This window comes from Amblyomma americanum, chromosome 5 (genome assembly GCF_052857255.1).
Source record: "Amblyomma americanum isolate KBUSLIRL-KWMA chromosome 5, ASM5285725v1, whole genome shotgun sequence".
Taxonomy (NCBI): domain Eukaryota; kingdom Metazoa; phylum Arthropoda; class Arachnida; order Ixodida; family Ixodidae; genus Amblyomma; species Amblyomma americanum.
Window position 1 is genome coordinate 54919332 of NC_135501.1, and position 19874 is coordinate 54939205.

At 48.5% G+C, this 19874-nt stretch overlaps 3 protein-coding genes across 4 annotated transcripts in view; 1 reads left to right on the forward strand and 2 right to left on the reverse strand.

Annotated features, from left to right (window-relative positions):
* Nucleotides 1–19874, reverse strand: part of LOC144132439 (uncharacterized) — a 127777-nt gene that overhangs the window by 11417 nt on the left and 96486 nt on the right. The window lies entirely within an intron of this gene.
* LOC144132440 (uncharacterized) overlaps nt 6945–19874 on the reverse strand; it is a 103584-nt gene continuing 90654 nt past the window's right edge. The window contains exon 4 of the mRNA XM_077664854.1: nt 6945–9757. The gene's annotated coding sequence lies outside the window, so the exon portion shown is untranslated. The remainder of the gene's footprint in view (nt 9758–19874) is intronic.
* LOC144134698 (uncharacterized) lies at nt 15468–18808 on the forward strand. Of its 2 annotated transcripts, XM_077667550.1 has the most exons (3): nt 15468–16540; nt 16788–17791; nt 17873–18808. In XM_077667550.1, exons 1-3 carry the CDS (start codon nt 15670–15672, stop codon nt 18110–18112), a joined length of 2115 nt encoding a protein of 704 aa, XP_077523676.1. In that variant the 5' UTR covers nt 15468–15669; the 3' UTR covers nt 18113–18808. The 2 variants fall into 2 exon arrangements, with proteins under 2 accessions (XP_077523676.1, XP_077523675.1); XM_077667549.1 differs by having other exon boundaries at nt 16788–18808.

Sequence of the window (19874 nt, forward strand, 5' to 3'; positions counted from 1 at the left end):
CCTTTGTCGCGCCGACCAACGCTGTGTCACGTGACTCTACGAAGCAGAGGCGAGAAGAAACGGCCATTTTGTGCTTTCGCTGTGGTGGCGGGCATCTGGCGACGCAGTGCCGACATCTAAACAGTGTCTGCCACAACTGTGGGATTAAGGGCCATCTCTCTCGTGTGTGCAAGGGGAGAAAAAATGCGACAAACACCAGGAGAGCGAAAGATGTAGCAAATACAGTTAAACCTGGATGTAACGAACCTCTATGTAACGAATTCCTGGATTTAACGAAATTTTTGAATTCCCTAACGCCGCCCCCATTGAAGCCCATGTATTTTCGACCTCGATGTAACGAAAACGTTGCGGCAGTTAACCTTGATGTAACGAACTCGCAAAGCTGATCAGTCATTACTTTTTGCACTTTTAAGGAAAATTCGACCAAATAAATGCACTATATTAGTGAATATTAGTATTGTACGGAGCCAACAGCTACACGAACGCCTGGGATCACCGTGACCAAGCGAACTTAGCGATGATGATGATAGCGACGGTTAGCGCGCGGCTAGCGCCGCCCCGTGCCCAACGTAGCAGCCTGTTCAGGCTTTGCTTGTGTAGCGTGGCACCAGGTGGCGTTTGTAGCGGCGGTTGATTTCTTTTGTTGCATTTTTTATGTATGGATTTGAAAAAAAAGCATTTTTATTTTGTGATTTCCATATGTTTCAATGGCTTAGACACAGTTATGTGCAAGAATTCACTTTAAAAGCAACGCTGATGGCCGGTTCTTTCATTACCAGGGCGAAGGAAGGAGAGGGGGGAAAGGAGGACGAGACCGACGGGACGACGCGTTGCATTCGCCATTTTGCGTTTGTCCTGCGTCTGTGCGTGTCAGCTGTGCTCTCGTGCTGGTTCGTTTGACTTGTTTTGGAGGTGCTAGGCCTGCCGTCGGCGTGTAGTCGTGCGTCTCCGCTTGTAACTTCGTCGTCGGTTGGTCATGATGAGTTCTGCTAGTTCTACTGCCAGAAAACGAAAAGTTTTGTCTTTCGAAGACAAACTTGCAATTTTAAATGCAGTCGCCGCGGGCGAGAAGAAGAAGGACATTGCCGCCCGTTTCAGCATTCCAGCGAGCACCCTATCAACGATTTTGAGTGCGGAACACAACATCAGAAACGCAGTGGAGTCGGGAACAAGCTCGAAGAAAAGAAGCCTGAAGACGTCGACATATGCTGATGTGGACAAGGCAGTGTTCACGTGGTTTTTGGACACGCGAGCCAGAAATGTGCCCATTAGTGGCGCGATTTTGCAACAGAAGGCAAAGGACTTTGCGTGTATCTTGGGCCATGACGATTTCAAGGCAAGCAACGGGTGGCTGCAGGGATTCAAGAGCCGACACGGTGTCGTCGGGAGAGTAATCAGCGGCGAATCTGCCTCCGCAGACAGCGATGCTGCTGCTTCATGGGTGGCTGACAAGCTGCCTGGAATACTGAGTCGCTTCGAGGCGGCCGATGTCTACAATGCCGACGAGACAGCTCTATTTTATCAAATGCTTCCGGGCCGCACGCTAGCACTAAAAGGCGATGACTGCCGCGGCGGAAAGCAGAGCAAGCTCCGCATAACGATTCTGCTGTGCGCCAACCTCGACGGCACAGACAAGCGAGTCCCGCTGGTTGTCGGCAAAAGTGCCCGTCCCAGGTGTTTTAAGGGAACGAAGCGTATGCCCGTCAAGAATGTGGCGAACTCCAAGGCGTGGATTACTCGGCCAATATTATCAGAATGGTTAACGGAATTTAACCAGGACGTCAAGCGGCAAGGCCGTCAAGTTTGCCTACTGCTGGATAATTGCTCGGCGCACCACGTCGAAGGCCTGCAGCTCTCGAACATCGAACTGCACGTCCCTAATACAACCCCTTGACAAAGGGGTCATTAACAGTTTTAAATGCTGTTACCGACGCCGACTAATCCAGAAGATTCTTCTCGACATCCGGCTGGAACGGGAGATGAAGATTGATATTTATCAAGCAGTCGAGATGCTTGCTGCCTCCTGGCAAGAGGTCAGGGCAGAAGTTATTAGGAATTGCTTTTTAAAGGCCGGAATAGTAGCAAGAAACGCACAGGCTGGTGCCGATGACGAGGAAGACGTTTCTACTCCGTCCGATGTGGCCGAAGCGTGGAACGAGCTACGCACTAACGGTGGTGTACCCGACGACGTTGAACTGGATGACTTTTTGTTTGCCGACAACGCCGCCGTGGCTACAGAGGAAATGACTGATGCAGCACTGGCTGAAAGCGTGCAAGATGATCGTGATGATGGTGCTTGCGATGCAGATCCGTGTGACGTGCCTACTGCAAAGGAGGTGATGAACGCAATGGACGTTATGCGCCGTTTCGTCGGCTCGCGCGACGATGAAGGAGCTCTACATGATTTAGCTTCTTTGGAGCGGCGTGTCCTGCCTGCACTTGTGCCGAAGAAGCAGGCAGCAATTACGCAATTTTTCAGTGTAAAATAACGCCGCCTCTCCTCTTCTCTCAAAGCTCCTTTGGAAGCTTTTTTTTTCAACGGTCCCTCTCGGGGCCACCAATCGCGCTTCGGCAGAGCACGCAGGCACGATGATTCCCGCTGTCTCTCGCTCGAGTTCCTCTCTCTACACCAAGTCGCCTATGCGCAGACACATGGTGCAGTCGTTTCGCGCCACGCACTTCCACGTGCGCTGCGACGTAAGAACAGTCGTGTCACGTCATAAAAACAATTGACGAGCCTTCACGCGAAACCTGCATGTAACGAAAAATCGGGAGCTTTTTTCAACTTCGTTATATCCAGGTTTAACTGTACCAGGAAAGCGGCGCCGCCGTCTGTGAACAAATCTGTGCATGTCGTGAACGATGCCAGGTGTGATGAAGCCAATGAGCGACCGGATGCGCTTCAGGTATACGAATTGTGGAGTCTGCAAGGCACTGCAGGAGTTACTCAGCCATACCGCGTGAAAGTCGCGGTGAACGGAACTTCGCTGCTAATGGAAGTTGACACGGGAGCAAGTGTATCCGTCGTATCTGGGGACACATTTCACCGAAAGTTTCCGTCGGCACGTCTGAAGCCTTCAACTGTTGTGTTGAAGAGCTACTCAGGTGAACTGTCTCCTGTACTAGGAAGTTTGCCTGTGACTGTTCAGCTGGGGAACCAGAAGTGCGAGGAGGTGTTGTACGTTGTTTCTGGTGATTGCCCGTCCCTCATGAGGCGCGGTTGGATGAAGGGTCTTGGTTTGGAATTATGCAATGCGAGAGAGCTCAATGCTGTGTCGTCGCTTGAGGATGTACTGGCTGCGTACTCCACTGTTTTTGATGGCAAACTTGGAACTCTCAAGGGCGTGGCTGCCAAGATCACCATTCAAGACAATGCCAAGCCAAGGTTTTTCAAGCCTCGATCTGTACCGTTCGCGATGATCGATCGTGTTAACGAGGAGCTGCTCCGTATGGAACGCGCTGGAGTGCTGCAACCGGTAAGATCATCAGAATGGGCTGCACCCATTGTGCCTATTCTCAAGCGCAACGGACAGATTCGAATCTGTGGTGACTTCAAGGTCACGGTGAATCCTGTGACTGTGCCGGAGAACTATCCGATACCGCGTGTTGAGGATCTATTCGCCAGACTGAGTGGGGGTGAGAAGTTCTCCAAGCTCGACCTCAAGGATGCCTACTTGCAAGTGGAGCTGGACGAGGCGTCCTCGAAACTGCTGACCGTCAACATGCCAAGGGGGCTGTACCAATACACACGCCTGCCTTTCGGCGTAACCTCAGCACCGTCGATTTTCCAGAGGGAGATGGACAACTTGATGCGCGGTCTACCACACGTGGTCGTGTACTTCGATGACATCCTGGTGACTGGGCGCAATGATAAGGATCACCTTCAGAACTTGTGCCGAGTACTGCATCGCTTGAAGGAAGCCGGTCTGAAGCTGAAGCTTGACAAGTGCACCTTCATGGGTCCAAAAGTGGAATACCTGGGCCACGTTGTCACGTCGGCTGGTTTCCATCCTAACCCTGAAATGACTGAGGCTGTGCTGAAGGCCCCCAAGCCTAGCGATGTGAAGTCACTGCAAAGTTATTTGGGACTGGTAAATTTCTACCGGCGATTCCTGCCAAATCTGTCTGCTGTTCTTCATCCACTGAATCAATTACTTGGAGCCAAGACACCGTGGATGTGGGGTGCTGACCAGGAACGCGCGTTTAGGGAAAGCAAGGAGTTGCTGGTGTCTGCTGCGGTTTTGGCACACTACGACCCTAGGAAAACATTGGTGCTGATTTGCGATGCATCACCGTATGGAGTGGGGGCTGTGCTGGCTCACCGTGAGGACACGGGCGCTGAGCGTCCGATCGCTTTTGCATCAAGAAGTCTCACATCAGCTGAGCGCAACTATAGTCACTTGGATAAAGAGGCACTTGCCCTGGTGTTTGGAGTGACCAAGTTTCGGCAATATGTCTGGGGCAGAGAGTTTGAGGCGGTCACCGACCACAAGCCTTTGCTAGGCCTGCTCTCCGCTGACAAATTCGTGCCAGAGACGTGCTCTCCTCGAGTGCTGCGCTGGTCACTGATGCTGGCCGCTTATAACTACAAGCTTAAGTACAGACCCGGAGCCAGCATCGCCAGCGCTGACTGCTTGAGTCGGCTGCCGCTGCCTACTTCGGAACACACTGTTGAGCGGCCAGCTGAAGTATTCATGCTTGAGGCTGTTTACCCCAGGGTTTTGGTGGCGTCTGTTGTGGCGGAAGCCACTCCCAAAGACCCTGTGTTAGCAAAGGTTCGCGAGGCACTGTGGGCTGGAACAGAGCTGCGGGATCCTGTGCTAAAGCCATATGCCAATCGCACAACGCAAATGAGCGTCCAAGAAAATTGCATCCTGCTGGGTTCGCGAGTGGTTATTCCTAGTACACTGCAACCTCAAGTGCTGCGTCTACTCCATGAAGGCCACCCTGGAATTTCAAAAATGAAGGCAGTTGCTCGAAGCCATGTGTGGTGGTCGACCCTGGATGAAGACATTACGAATACGGTGCGTGGATGCCGTGTGTGTCAGGAGAACCAGAGAACTGCGCGGCCAGTAGCTATGACGCCATGGCCGTATCCCGAGAAGCCGTGGTCACGAATTAACATCGACTTTGCTGGACCTCTCAAGAATCGCTACTTGCTGATCGTGACGGATGCTTTTTCAAAATGGATAGAAGTTGTTCCTGTGACCACACCATCAGCAGATGCCACGATTCCATGCCTATGGACTATGTTTGCTGCCCATGGTTTGCCAGACGTGATTGTGTCGGATAATGGGCCAGCATTCGTGAGTGCCTCGTTCAGGGAATTCCTTCAGCGCAATGGCATAAAGCATGTGCTGACGCCACCGTATCACCCGGCATCAAATGGTGCTGCGGAGCGTGCAGTGCAAACTATCAAGGCAAAGCTGAAGAAAGCAGTGGGTGGAAGCTTCGACTGTCAGCTAGCCCGCATCCTGCTGAACTACAGGTCAACGCCGCACGAGACTACTGGGTGCTCCCCGGCTGAGTTGATGATGGGGCGCAAGCTGAAGACAGCTTTGACCCTACTGCGGCCTGACATGAGGTCCACAGTTCTTACAAGGCAGCTAAAGCAGAAAGTTGCGCACGAGCAGCATGCCCATCGGACGCCGCTTGTACAGCCAGGGGATTCTGTATATGCACGAAACTTTCGAGATGGTCCACCCTGGTTTCCTGCAATGGTGACTGCTACATCGGGCGACCACATCGCCGATGTCACATTGCCTGATGGTCGGTCCTGGAGGCGACATCAAGAACATCTGCGACACGATTTCTCCGCAACCGAAGTGTCTCCACCGGCTGCAGCAAAACATCAAGTCGGTACACGTGATGTGAGTGCAGATGACCAACAGACCTCTGCCATGCAATCACACCTGAATGCCGGCAGCGAGGACGGATCTGTACAGCACGAGGCTCCACCAAGGGATAATTCAGCACTGGGTGTGCCGGTTGATCCAGAGCTTCCCAAGTGTGAGCCGCAAACACCACCGTTGCGAAGAAGCTCAAGAGCAAGACGGCCCAATGTACGCTATTCGCCGTGAGGCCTGTTCACGTTACCTTCTTTGTGTGGGTGGGGAGGGGTGTCGTATTTGGCCAAGAGTCCAACAGATGGCGGCACCGCCCCATTGCTGTGCTTAACTGCACAGTTCGCGGAGCGCGCGAACATGAATAAAGTCAGTCGTTCACCGGACTCTGTGTTGGCTGTTCGTTCTCTGGCGCTCGCCCGCAACGCGCGGGGCTCGGACATCACAAATGTACGTCGAGGCGTGACGCCCGCGCTTAGGGTGAAAGGCGGCACTAATCCTTTCTGTCCCGACGCGTGGCAACCGGTGCATCGAATGCGCATGCAGCGAGCTGCGCATTCGACTGGGCTCGCGACAGCCCACGGGGAATCGAGGAATGTACGTCGAGGCGTGACGCCCGCTTAGGGTGAGAGCTGCGCATTCCACTGGGCTCGCGACAGCCCACAGGGACAATGCCCCCCCCCCGCACCTGCTACCAGGAGCGATCATGCCCGGGGCGGGCCCTGGGCTCCGCCCACTAGTACATACGATGCAATTGCTTTGCTATTGGTCTAAATTGGGCGAGAGCTAGATTACTCAAGCTCCGCCCAATTATCGAAGGGGTTAAAACCCGCGGAAAACGACGACTTGGGATGAGCGCGCCGAGTCTCAAGCTCGGCCGTTTTTAACAGCCTTTTTTAAACAGCCTTTTTTTAAACTGCCTTTTACTCACCTGCCTTTTTATGTCAGTGCCGTCTTTAATAAATAAGTTTTGCTTTAAGAAGCTGGAATTGCTGCCCCAACCGGCAACGTGTCGCCGGACGAAGACCTGAAGTACGCTTCGTAATGCTAACTGCCGTTCCCATCGGTAGGAGGGCAGAGGGAAGTTTAACTACTGCTGCTCTCATAAACTTGCTATGCAGTACTGTAGCTTTCCAAGTAAGTCTGAAACACCCACTCATGAGTCGGAAACCAGGCCGTGGGAAGCCCCATCCTAGAACGGAAATATGTGACCAAGTTTCCAAACTCATGCATAACAGTAAACATATAATGCCACCTCTCTATAAACAAGGCAGAATGCCACAAGAAAGACAACTTCCTTGAGAAGATACTTGAAGCTAAAGTACAGACAAGGCTGCAAGCTATGAAAAGGACAATAATAGGCGCCATTAAGAGACGGGGAGGAAGCACAGTGAGTTAATGATATCCTGGCTGAAATGTAAAACAGGAAATAGGCCCAGGCATGATAAGCAAAGCGAAGAACAGATAACTAGTGGTGCCTGCACAGCACAGATGAGGTCAGGAAGTTTGCGAAAATAGCATAGCTTCATTTTACAGAAAGGATGTGCTGCAAAGGTAGAAGAAAGCAATGGCCATCTGCAATGACCCGAATTTGGATAACAGTACCAAGGTAGCTAGTGCTACTCGTGATTTTCTTCTCAGCGTAAACTCACAAAGAAAGCGTGTCTTCTAGAGCAATTGTTAATGAAAGCAGTTCTTTGCAGGACATTCTCTTAGGGTTTTTGCACAACTGAAGTGCTGCACTGTTAGTTAACGTGCAGTTAAAAACTCTAGTGAGGTTGTAGACTTATTTCATGGAAGGAAGTTTGTTTCAAGCAATGCTTGCATTTTCTGCTGACACTAAGGACGCCATCTAACTCATTACAACATTGCAAGCTATTTTTGCGCCACAAGGCATATTAACGACATGGAGGCCTTAGGCCTTCCAAAACAGAACCAATTCATCATCTACTTTTAGATCTTTTACATATTCATTGTATAACTCATTTGTAAATTTTGACAAATCACTTTAGCCCCGCCGCGGTGGCTCAGTGGTTAGGGCGCTCGACTACTGATCCGGAGTTCCCGGGTTCGAACCCGACCGCGGCGGCTGCGTTTTTACAGAGGAAAAACGCTAAGGCGCCCGTGTGCTGTGCGATGTCAGTGCACGTTAAAGATCCCCAGGTGGTCGAAATTTTCCCGGAGCCCTGCACTACGGCACCTATTCCTTTCTTCTTTCACTCCCTCCTTTATCCCTTCCCTTATGGCGCGGTTCAGGTGTCCAAAGATATATGAGACAGATACTGCACCATTTCCTTTCCCCAAAAACCAATTATTATTATTATTAAATCACTTTGTGATTTAATCTAAAAGTAGGGAATGAGCATGGAGTCCTACCCTGCACTACAGTGAAATTGTATATTCTGTAAACCACACCGTCATGCTGAGTCATGTGAACTGTGTACACATGTGATGGTCAGTAAATTTCGTCCAGTGTGCACACACTGTCGATGACACGGTGCACAAAGCCAGCCAAACTATCTGTGCTATTTGGCGGGGACCTCCTGCTGGCATATCCCGTTCCCATTAGCCCGCGAGAACAAGTGATAAGTCCCAGGGTTGCTTGCCGCCATTAACGGAGTTCCATAGCACCACTTAGTTTCATATTCGGTGAAGGCACCTGCTTCGTGGTGGTCTATGCAGCAATGCGTGAAGTTCGCGATACTTTTTCAGTGACGACAGTTACTTCCAGCTATTAGTCCAAATTACGAGATAACCGCAATTCGTTGAGAAAATACTTCAAAAAGTTAAAGGGTAACATACATACACGGCACCGTGGGGAGCGGCTCTGCTTTATCGAAAATATGGGAGGTTTTGAGGCGGCTGAGCAAGCACAAGCGAAGAAAATGCCCGGAACTGTGGAGATTGGGTGATTGGAGTCTCCATCATAGCAATGCTCCGGCACATACAGCGTTGTCTAACAGGGTGTCTATCAAGTTGACATTTCTAAATTCCCCGAGTTTTCCAGGTTTTCCCTGAGTGCATCTGTAAAATTCCCCGAGTGGCTTAGTACTTTGTTTTATATGAAAACAAGCTGACACAAAGCCGCCTGATAGTATCACTCTCCAGTAAGCATGTTAAAAAATAAAAACAACAATTTAATCCTATTTGAATAGTTAAGGGTAGTGTTTATTCCATTTAAAAAAAGGGAGGAGAGATTAGCAAAATGCTTAACAAACCGAATATCTTTGAAAAAAATGCTAAAACAAACTGCAAAACGAACTGAACATTTTCGAATACGAACTAAAAGAAAGATGCAAGCGGAAACAAATATTTTCAAATGTGAGATATTTCTATCTACAGATAGATACACTGACAGATGCAGATCCCAGATACACTACGGACTGGCGAGACACTTCTTCGGCTGCATTCCAGAGGCCCCAGCAAGATCACTCCTGGCGACATCCCTCATCGGCTTTGCTCAGAAGACATGTGCCAAATGGACTGTTTCCATTTACTTTCATTCTGTTTTTATAGATTTAAAGCACCTCAATTATGGCTCTTTGCTGTAACGTCTAAGACCATCTGCATGCAAGTGGTAATTTTCCTCACACGCTTGTTTATTTGTATCACGATTTTTTTTGTTGCTGATTGCTATAGTAAACATTTCGGGAGACATACCTCCCTGGTTTTTTGACACCAGAGCAAACCACTTGGAAGCAAAGGTAAACTCACTCAAAACCAAAAAAATCTCAAGCTACTATGGGTATGTCCTCTGCAGCCATACACATGACAAATCAAAAATGAAAAACACTGCAAGCCACACTTTGTCACATGTCCTCAAAAGACAGTGCCCCCCAACCACATCTTGCTCTTCAACAATCCTGGCTTGTGGTGCAAGGACAACTGCGCTATCGCCAATGGTTCAGAGCCACCTGCGCACAAAAACACTTTTCCGGACTGTTCGAGCAGCACTGTAACCAGTGATTGCTCATCTAAGCAATGATGCCTTGCTCGACAGGTGCACTGATGGCAAGACCCGACATTCGAGTGAGTGTTTATGCTCTGTCATTTGGGCCCAGGCATCAAAGTACAACCGTGTGTCACTGCCCAGCGTGACCAGAGCAGTTGCCAAAACTGTTGCAGCCTTCAATTGGGGCAGGAGGGAGACAAATGAGAGCACGGTGTTGGGCCAGGGGCCACACTGCAGGCAGCAGCCTCCTTTGTCGCAGCCCTAAAAATGACCAAAAAATGCCAAAGAAGTCGACCCCAGCCTTTTTGAGTGACGACGCAACCAAGAGGCTTTTCGAGAGGCAAAAGGCGGGTAGGTCTAAGGCTACAGCCGCAGATAGGGCTAAATCGCCATAAACTTAGAGCACAAATATCCAGTTCACTTGGTCTCATTCAAAAGAGTGTCCTTTCAGATTGCTTTCCTGCCAGGCTGGAACATTCAAAACTGCCCCGAATGCCGTGCATGACACAAGTCATTGTTGTAGTAGGTGCCTGTTTGCAATTATATATATTTTAATTCCCTCAGTTTTTGAGATGCAACATCGACAACAGCAGCAGCCCCTTGCATCCTGCTGGTGGTATGAAGTGCAGACAAAGTTCCTTCGCAGCAAAGTCCATAGCAGATATGCAGCCACACTGTCGTAACACAGACTGCACCTACCTTTAAGGCACCTTGATTGGCTGTGAAACCCATAAAGACTATGACATGAAGCCAACCAGAAGTGTCTGGCCAAGTGCCAGCGTGGTGGCCACACTGCGTAAGTGGCAGGTAGTAGGATGTACTTGTTCGGCAGGTGCAACAGCCTTGCCCCACCAGTTACTGAAAATTAACCAACTTTACACTAAAGTAGACAGCAACAAGGACATGCCTCCGATACAAATTGAGGATATGGAAACCGGGAGCAGCAGCTACAGCATAAGCAACAAGGAGGAATATGATAAGAGTGACTTTTGGGGCATTCCCGTGAGTCACCACTGATTACTGTGCACTAGCGATGATGATGATCATGAATAGATGTTAACAATACACCTTCTTCCTCCGAAGAAAGCATGTAGCAAGCAAACAGTGTAGAGCTACGTTACTGGTTCTCACCTGACATGTGACAAAATTCCCACACATGACTCGAACAAGGTCGCCAGGCGAAATGCCAACGCCATCTCGTCAAAACGATGGCCGCCGTTATGCCCCACAAACTTCACACTGTGCTCAAATTTGGTAAAAAGTGCAAGAAATGTGCAGAACAGTATCACAAAGCACCACAACAACATTACCACCAGGCTTGTGCTATGCCTCACGATGAAAAAAAAAAAGAAATGTTCGCTGGAGCCACAGTCGACGGTGCAGTGTACATGGGCAATATGTTGCCGATCCTGAAGGTCGCACTAAGTTTTACTTTCAAGGAAATCAAATCATCCCCTGTGCTGAGTTCTGCTCACACAGCATTTATTTTTGATTCCAATTTGACTCCAATTTGCACCAGGCTGTATTCTTTTGTCCGGAACATTAACTAGGAATCATTACTCAGAATTTCCTTTTGACCATTCTACTAGCACCATTTTCATTTCGAGTTTTTCATCAATTCTACCACGACCTATATTCTGCTATATTCATGGCTACTGGGCTCTTGGAGCAACTGCCTCAATTTCGCGTTTAAGAAATAAACCAACGCTATTATTTTTTTAACTACAAAGATATGAGAAAGAAAGCCTACTTTCTTCTGTAATCTTGTAGCAGGTTTCAATTGTATACTAATCATAACTGTACTTTTATGTAGTATAGTGACAGCCCAGAGGCAACACACAGCACAGATGCACTGGAAGCAAAACTTAATGAAAACAAACAAAAAATTCAGAATTAGCGACACATTTACACAGTAGAGGTTGGAATCGGGATTCCCACAGAAAGCACTCCAGCACTGAATGTGCCTTGGAGGAGCTCGGCATACTTCCACCTCAAGATTCAGCTGTACTTGGCACATCTTGAGAGAGCGCACGCCAAAAAAAGAAAAAAATGTCTGCTTAGCAAGAGCAAGCTGAAAAATCTTGTACCATGGAGTCTGCTTGGAAGGACCGTGAGGGGGGGCACTATGGCGTATGGGGTCACTCTGCGTCCAGCCGGCCGGGAAGGCGAGCTTCCGTGCAAGCTACACGCAGGCGTTATTCGAGTACGCAACACGTTTCCCCAACCCGTGGCGCAGAGTCGCAGCCACGGCAGGTTCGGACGAAATAGGCAACGGCAGGGCACGCTAGGAAATAGTTTATTATCCTAATGCGAGGTAAAGCACACTCAAGCTTAGGCGTGCTACCCTCTCCGCAGATGGCAGCGCGCTGTCGTGACGTCACGTCAGTGCTGGGGCGGAAATGAGCAGAGTCGCGGGGGTGCCTTCTCTCCACATTCCTGGTGGCCAGCGCGCCCGTGTAAGTCACGGTCGCCGCTGGCACGGGGGACGAGGAGGGGATACCAGTGTATCCCACAGGCGCTGGCAGTTTTTAGCAGCTACTAAAAAGGGGTACAGACAAAATTTTTTGCTGCCCGTTTTTTTGCCTTGAAAGAGGCCTGTAAAGTAACATGGTGAAAAAGCCAGTGTGATGGTATCGATTGTGGTGCCTCGTGCGTATGAGAGATGTTAAGGAAGCAGAAGGCGCGTGAGCATCCGAACCTGGTGCAGTTGGTCAGAGCTCGGTACAAGCCTGGCTTTGGCTTTGTGTCGCTGTGTCGGGACAAATCTTGTTGGAGCTCGACGTTCAAGATCAGCTCGCCAGGTCCGGGGATTGGCCACCCGCACAGCAACGCGCAACCCTGCCACCATGGTATTCTACCAGCTGACAGCCATTGCCACCCGAAGCCTCGCTGCCAGCCAACTGGCACACACTGGCCCCAGGGCACCTTGCACCTTCCCAGCTGCCGCAGCATCTTTCCCGGCTTCAGACTCCCCAACGAACAGCCGTCTTCATCACTTAATGACAACCTGACCAGCTGGCGCTGCCATCACTATCGTTGGACTGAGATGTAGGATGTTTGTTTCCCATGGTACTCATTTCCATCTACCACCTCGTTTCTAATATATCTGTCCTGTGTGTGCTCACTTCTGTGAGTAGCTGCTGGGCTGAGCTGAGCCCAATAACTCTATCGCAGCCAGATATAAACTCATCACTCAGCTGTCTTCTCTCGCCTTGTCATGGTATTGCAGCCTGGCGAGAAATCACGGTGCCATTCAGAGGTGGCATCGAACACATAGTATCTCCTTACATGGACAGAACAAAAGCGAGACCACTCATAAAAAAAAATTTCTCTTTACAAATTCAGTTTAGAATTAGCGCACACCTTATTTGAAATATGATTTTTCACGAATGTATCTGATAGGTCTAGGTTTATGTCAGAGGGACAAAAATTACGGGAGAACACAGCTCTCATAAGCCAGAAATAGGTCCGAAGTTTATATTTTCGATCTCTTCATTTCGGCACTCCTGACGGCAGATTTTTAGAGATATCAGTATTTGCTAGGTAATAGCAGTCTAAATATGGTTAAAAGAGGTCGTGCTTTTAAAACACATGGTTTGAAGAAGTCACCATGAACACCGTCAATACTGACGGTAAGTTCTCAACGAGAAAGCCAAGTACAGTGCACTCTCACTACGCATGGAAGATTTCCAAGCCTATACTCCATCTCACAAGTTGTTTGCAGCAAGCACTGTGAAGGCTGCGGCTATCCGAGCCAATCAGAATGCTGTGTGCTGCAGAACGTGTTCCCCCACTCCTTCTACCGGAAGACTGGGGGCTCCATCCCTGGGAAGGAAAGAACACCAGTGTCCAGTTGCTGCACGCAGCAGACAACTGACTCGGCGGACACCATGTTTAAAAATGGCGGCACACCACTCCGCTAACGAAACCAGTTTATGAAGCGCTCGCTACAATTTCAAAACACCACCCCAAACCAGTTTTTTAGTTACTGGAACAACTGTTTGAAAAAAAGTCACAACACTGCTCAAATATTTAATGAAATATATGTTGTCTTCCTTGGCCCCTGATTGGACAAGACAGCTCTACCTTTCCCACAGCTGCAAACAACTTGTGAATTGAAGTACATAGCAAGTTCAAGATTTAAGGCAAAACACTGCCTTGCCTAGAAAACTGTCAGCAGTGCGAAAAGAAAACGCTGATGCCTCCGCTGTGGAGTACTAGATGACAGCTAAGCTGCTGTCATTCATCTTGGGCAACGAAGTTCAAAACATTTCAAATGTGCGTGAGGCTGGCCTGTTTTCTCAAACTGCAGACTTATTTAATAAGCGCCAGTGTTTCAAAAGCGAACTGTGCCACGAGCGACCAAGAGTAGGCAACGAGTAAAAATTTTTGTTCTGTTGCAATGCTTTTACATTGTGACTGCACTGTACTGACCATTACTGAAAAATATCGAACTCTGATGCCTCAAGGAAGCTTACTGGAACTCACGCATTTATAGGGCTAGTAAGAGAGCGTGCATGACATTGGTGCAAACCATGGAGTTCACTACCCACTTAGACCGGAAGATGCCCAGCCAAAACAGAGAGATCATTTTATTTCTTGACTGGCATGCAGACCATCCAAGTGATGATGCTATAGAACAGGGGTGGCCACACAGGTATATATAAAGAGCCATAAAAGATATCTTTTTAGTGAAGAGCCGCAATAAAAGTTGGGGCACGGCAATTTTTTATTTCTGGCAATGCGCATCATTTCGCAGATTCTCCACAGGATGGCGCCAAGTGGCAACAGCTGCATGAGTGCGCCTCTCTTGTAGAACATAAGGAAAGCTGCCTTTAGAAGTAGAAATCGGAGGAGGTGGGGAGTACAGATGTATAAGAGTCACGTGCTGCACTTCGTTTCGTGAGCGGCCGCATATGGCTCATGAGCCGCAGTTCGGCCAGCCCTTCTATAGAGAGTGAATGCTGTTTTCCTGCTTGCGAATGCTAGGAGTCACCTTCAGCCACAAAATCCTGGTATTCTCCGAAATGTCAAAGCACCATTTCACTGGTTTGCACGTACACTGTCTTCTCGCAAGAACTGATTGTCAGGACGGACACCTACAAACCAGTTTCCATATTTTAAGGTGTAAGCTTTTCTTGGCTCATGAGTGCCGTGGACAGAAGTTGTCTGCACGAACTGTTAATCGTAAGTTCTACGATAAATAAAATAAAATTCAGAAAATAAGCAACAGTTCATAAGGAACTTATATGCAATGAAATAAAAAACAAAAATAATAAAATTTCAAGACAAAAATAAAAATGAAACAAAATAAAAGATTGAAAACAAAAATATTTACAAATAAAAATAAAGAAAAACAAATGAAAAGGGGAAGCAAGAGGACTGGGAAAGGCTATCTCATTTCCGCTCTTAAGCAGACTTACCGTAAAATTCCGAACAAGCGCCCCCACCCATGCAAGGCCCCTCCCCCCCCCCCCCCCTCCCCCCCCTAACTTCAGAGTCAATTTCATATCTCCGCGCCGGTCCGGGAAAGCGCCCCCTGCCCCTGCCCGCGCCCTTATCACGCGCCGCGCCTAAGCAACACTGATCTGCCCCATCCAGTCCAAGAAGCTAATCCAATCCAATCCTTCTTTTCAAGCCATTCGCGTTAGAGTGTACTAGAATAGGTTGAGTGCCTCGACCCCCGCCGACGGCCACGCTTTTGACTGACGCGCCGGGCGCGGAATGTTGCTGCGGGGGCGCTGCGATCGAGGTGGATTGGCGAGTGGCGGTTTCCACTCAGAGAGAAGTGCTGATGGCGGTGTGACTGTAGAGTTGTTTGTTGTGTTTTGAACGGATTTCTTCACCGCGTGGCTGAGATTGTGAGCGGTTAGTATGCCGAATGAGCGGCACCGACACTGCTATGCGCCTGGCTGTCGCACCGGTTATGCTGGTGTTAAAGCCACTCGGAAACTTTCCTTGTTCAGCGTGCCAAAGGACGAAGCCCGTAGGATGCTTTGGGAAAAAAATTTGCATCGCGCCGACAAGCCGTTGGATACCAAGTGTGCTGTGTGCGAACTGCATTTTGAGAACCGCTACATTCTCCGTGAGTACGTGCATACTGTGGGCGGGAAAGAAGTTCGGATTCCGCGCGGAGTGCCGGTGCTCGCGAGTGATGCAGTGCCTACAATACTGCCAAATGCGCCTAAGTACCTAAGCAAGATGGCCCCAGTCAAACGTGCGTCTCGCAAATGGGAAGCGTCTTCACACCTGCAGGATGCAAGTAAGAAAAAACAGAGAGAAGAAAGCCCATGCACACCAGATTTACACGATGAACTTGAAAGCAACGGTTGCGGCTCGTCCAACATTGATGCGGAGGATTTGAACCATCTTAGGACTCCGTCAGCCATGTGGTCATTGCATCATTTTCGAAACTTCGAAGGCACCGTATATGCACTGACACACCTCGAGGCAAGCACTGGAACAGTGCGCTCGGAGAGAGCGGTGCTCTTCAGTGTGAGTGAACAGCAGGATGTTTTCTTCAAAGCTTTTCTAGGAGGGAAACAAGTTTCCGAAGGAAGTGTAAAAACTGTGCGTGAAGCGGAAGAAGCCCTCCTTCATGCTTCAAGTTTGATTACATGCCCTGGTGCCATTTCTGCGTCAGCGATTTTGGCAGAGGATCTGACGAAATCACTTCTTCAGAAAGCAGATGTCAAGGAGGAGAGTTTCTACAGCAAAAAATGCATGGTTACAACTACAACAGACGGTAAATATTGGTTCCTCTCTATATTGTTAGTTGCATGGATCTTGGGATCATTTTCATGTATAGCTACGTGGGGGGCTTCCAAAATATTTCTAAAAGCTAAAAACATTGCGTGCTGTCGAAGAGGTTAAATTGTGCTTTTAGTGTCTGCCACCCAGAGCCAGGAGCACTGGTTCAGCTATTTTCTTAGCGCTTTCTTGCTTGCAGCATATTTGTTTGCTAACAAGATTGCACCTGCATTTTCTTCTAGGAATGCCCTGCCTGTCCTGTCGCTACCTGCGGAAAGCTCTTCTGACAAGAATCTCCTGGCTAAAGGATCATAGTGGCAAAAAGGCCAAAACTGCTGCCCAGAAACTAAGGTCGACTTTACAAAAGCACCGGCGGCTTTCGAGGAAGGTTCTCAGCCTTAAGGGGCAAATTGAAAGCATGAGAGCTCGAAATGCTTCTATAGACGAAGATATATTGAAGGAGAAAATATCTCAATTGCCACCAAAGCAACAGGAGAGTGTGCGGCATTGTTTTTCTGCATCAAAAAGGAAGAGCACCAACGGTATGCGTTTCACAAATGAATGGATGCTTGAGTGCACCTTGATGAAGATGAAAAGTCCAAAGCTTTACAGACATATTAGGAAACATAACATCCTTGTTCTTCCTGGTGATACTACACTTCGAAAGTACACCGCTTCGTATAGGAGTGGATTTGGTTTCTGCCACAAGGTCCTTGAGACACTAAAACAGAAGACAAGCACAATGGACAACTTCAGCCGTCATGGTGGCATCTTAATCGATGAGATGAAGCTCTCTGAGCATCTTTCTGTCGAAAAATGTGGGCGACTGCAAGGATTTGTTGACACTGGTCAATTTACACGCCCCGAAGATGCACATCTTCCATGCAACCATGGAATGGTTGTTATGTTTGTGCCGTTTGCTGGGAAATTTTCTCAGATTCTGGCAGTATTTGCTTCACATGGAAATGTGAAAGGTGAGCTTCTCTGCAAGATATTAGTTGAGGCCACAATTTTGGCAGAACAGGCCGGACTGTTTGTGGACTTTATCACATGCGATGGTGCCTCTTGGAACCGGAGAATGTGGACACTCATGGGTATCCAAGGGACAGCGAGCAAAATTGTCTGCAAAGTGAAGCGCCCTGTCGACAGAAAGAGGAGCCTTCATTTCCTGTCCGACTTTCCGCACTTGGTCAAGTGTCTTCGCAATGCACTTCTGAAAGACGGCTTTGCCGCACCAAATGGACGGGTACGATTTTTGATAGTTTGCAATTATAGTGTTTTATATTTTATATCATATAACTTATTGTTGCCTTTTTCGCTGTTGCAGGTATCTATATATTTTCTCCGGGAAGCATACAAACTTGACAAAGACAACGTCACTTTAAAAGCAATGCCGAGGTTAACCACAAGCCACCTTGATCCTAATGGTTTCGAGAAAATGAGAGTTTCACTGGCTTTTCAACTTTTTGGTGACATGGCTCTACGGGGCCTGCACCACTACAAGGATAAACTTGAAGCCAGCTATGGAAAGGGGTCTATCGATGCGACGGAACCATTTTTTAGGTAATGAAATATACAGGTTATATGTGCCTTCCAAAGGCCTTAGAGGGCTTTGTGAATAATTTTGTTTTGATTGCTACAAATATCTATTTTTACATTTCCAGGATGATGAATCAGATCATTAAAACCATGACATCCCGGTTCAGGTCTGAAGCCCTTTGGCCGTGCTCGAGCGGTACTGCTGTGCTTTCTGGCTTCCTTGTCTACCTCACCAAGTGGTAGCAGCACACAAGCAACGGCAAAGGATTCTTGAGCAAGCAAACTGCTACCGGCCTGAGGGTTACCATTTCCAGTGTGCTGTCCTTGCTCGGCTACATCACCAAGGAACTTGGCTACAAATATCTGATGACGTCGAAGCTCAGCCAAGATCCCATTGAGAACTTATTCGGGGTGGTGCGTCAGTCATCAGGGTGCAATGATCACCCAACCCCTGAGCCAAACCAGTTCATGGCACAAGTGTTGAACCATTGGTACTGACATCTCTTCTTGACACAACAGACGCACGCTGCGGTCAGGCTGCAAACATGCATGAAGCAATAGATGCGCATATTTCTGAAGGGAATCTCACCAGGGCCGAGAGTGCTGCGTGTCTGCAGTGTCTCCCTACGGAACATTCCAGCCTTATAAAAAAGCGTAGTGATGCCCGCTTAGTGCACTATATGGCTGGATATGTTGCCAGAAAATGTGTCAAAAAGTCTGGGTGTGAAGCTTGTTTCTCCCTTCTTCTCGTAGCTACAACAGGGAAAAACAAGTGAATGTGCAGAGTTCACACGTTTCTGTGATAGGGGTAATTTGCTCTATCCTTCAAAGCAACTGTTTGCCTTCGTAAGCCATTTAGAAAGTGCATTCACGGACTGCTTCAGTGTGAATAAGCTTCACTGTGATAGCATTTTAGATGTGCTTGTTCTTACCAGGGCTGACGAAAGGAGTCTTGGCTGCGTTCATCATGATGCTGAAGTTAAGGCCAGCATAGTGAAATTTTATATTGTCACCCGCTTGCACTTTCTCGTGAAGGGCATCAATAAGGCTAAAGAAGAACGGCGCAAGATGCTACAGCATCTGAAGGTGCGTCGGTGTGTGTAACTTTCATGCTGTGTTAACCATTCAAGATGCCACACTGCTTTTGTATTTTGACAATCATTAAATATAGGTTGTTGTAATTACACTCAATAAGTGTGTTTCAGTTACATGAGCATATAAATGTAATAAAACGATTAATGTGAACTACACATTGGGCTTTCGAAAAAGCATGCAGGTAGGCGAGAGATGAGTACAGCTAATTAAACTTCTGCATTACGAAATGTACAGACGTTTTGCAAGGTTTTCTGCGGTCGTAGTGCAATGTACCGCGATTTCGCGTATACTTCACTGGGGACCTCCTGACCACACTTGGCACAAGGTTTGACGGAACGCGACTGTCGTGACTCTGGCTGCTTCAGTCAATGCCTGTCCCATGCTTGAGTTCTGCGCCTTACACAAACTAAATACAAACTCTCATTCGAGACGTGGCGTTGACCGTGCATTGCGGTCGAAATGAGAACAGCGATTGCGGAGGGCATAATCTTTCGTCACCGCAGTAGACCCGCTGACCAAGCGATTCCCTCGACTGTATTTGTTTAGAATTCGGAGGAACCTAGCCTGTCGTCGTGAAGAAGCAGTCTGTTATCTAAAAGACGCTCATGGAAATTCGCATCCGTACTGAACAACGCAATTAGACGCCGCTGTTCCACCAAAGCGTGCGCAGGCGTGCGTCGAAGCAGGCGAGCGGC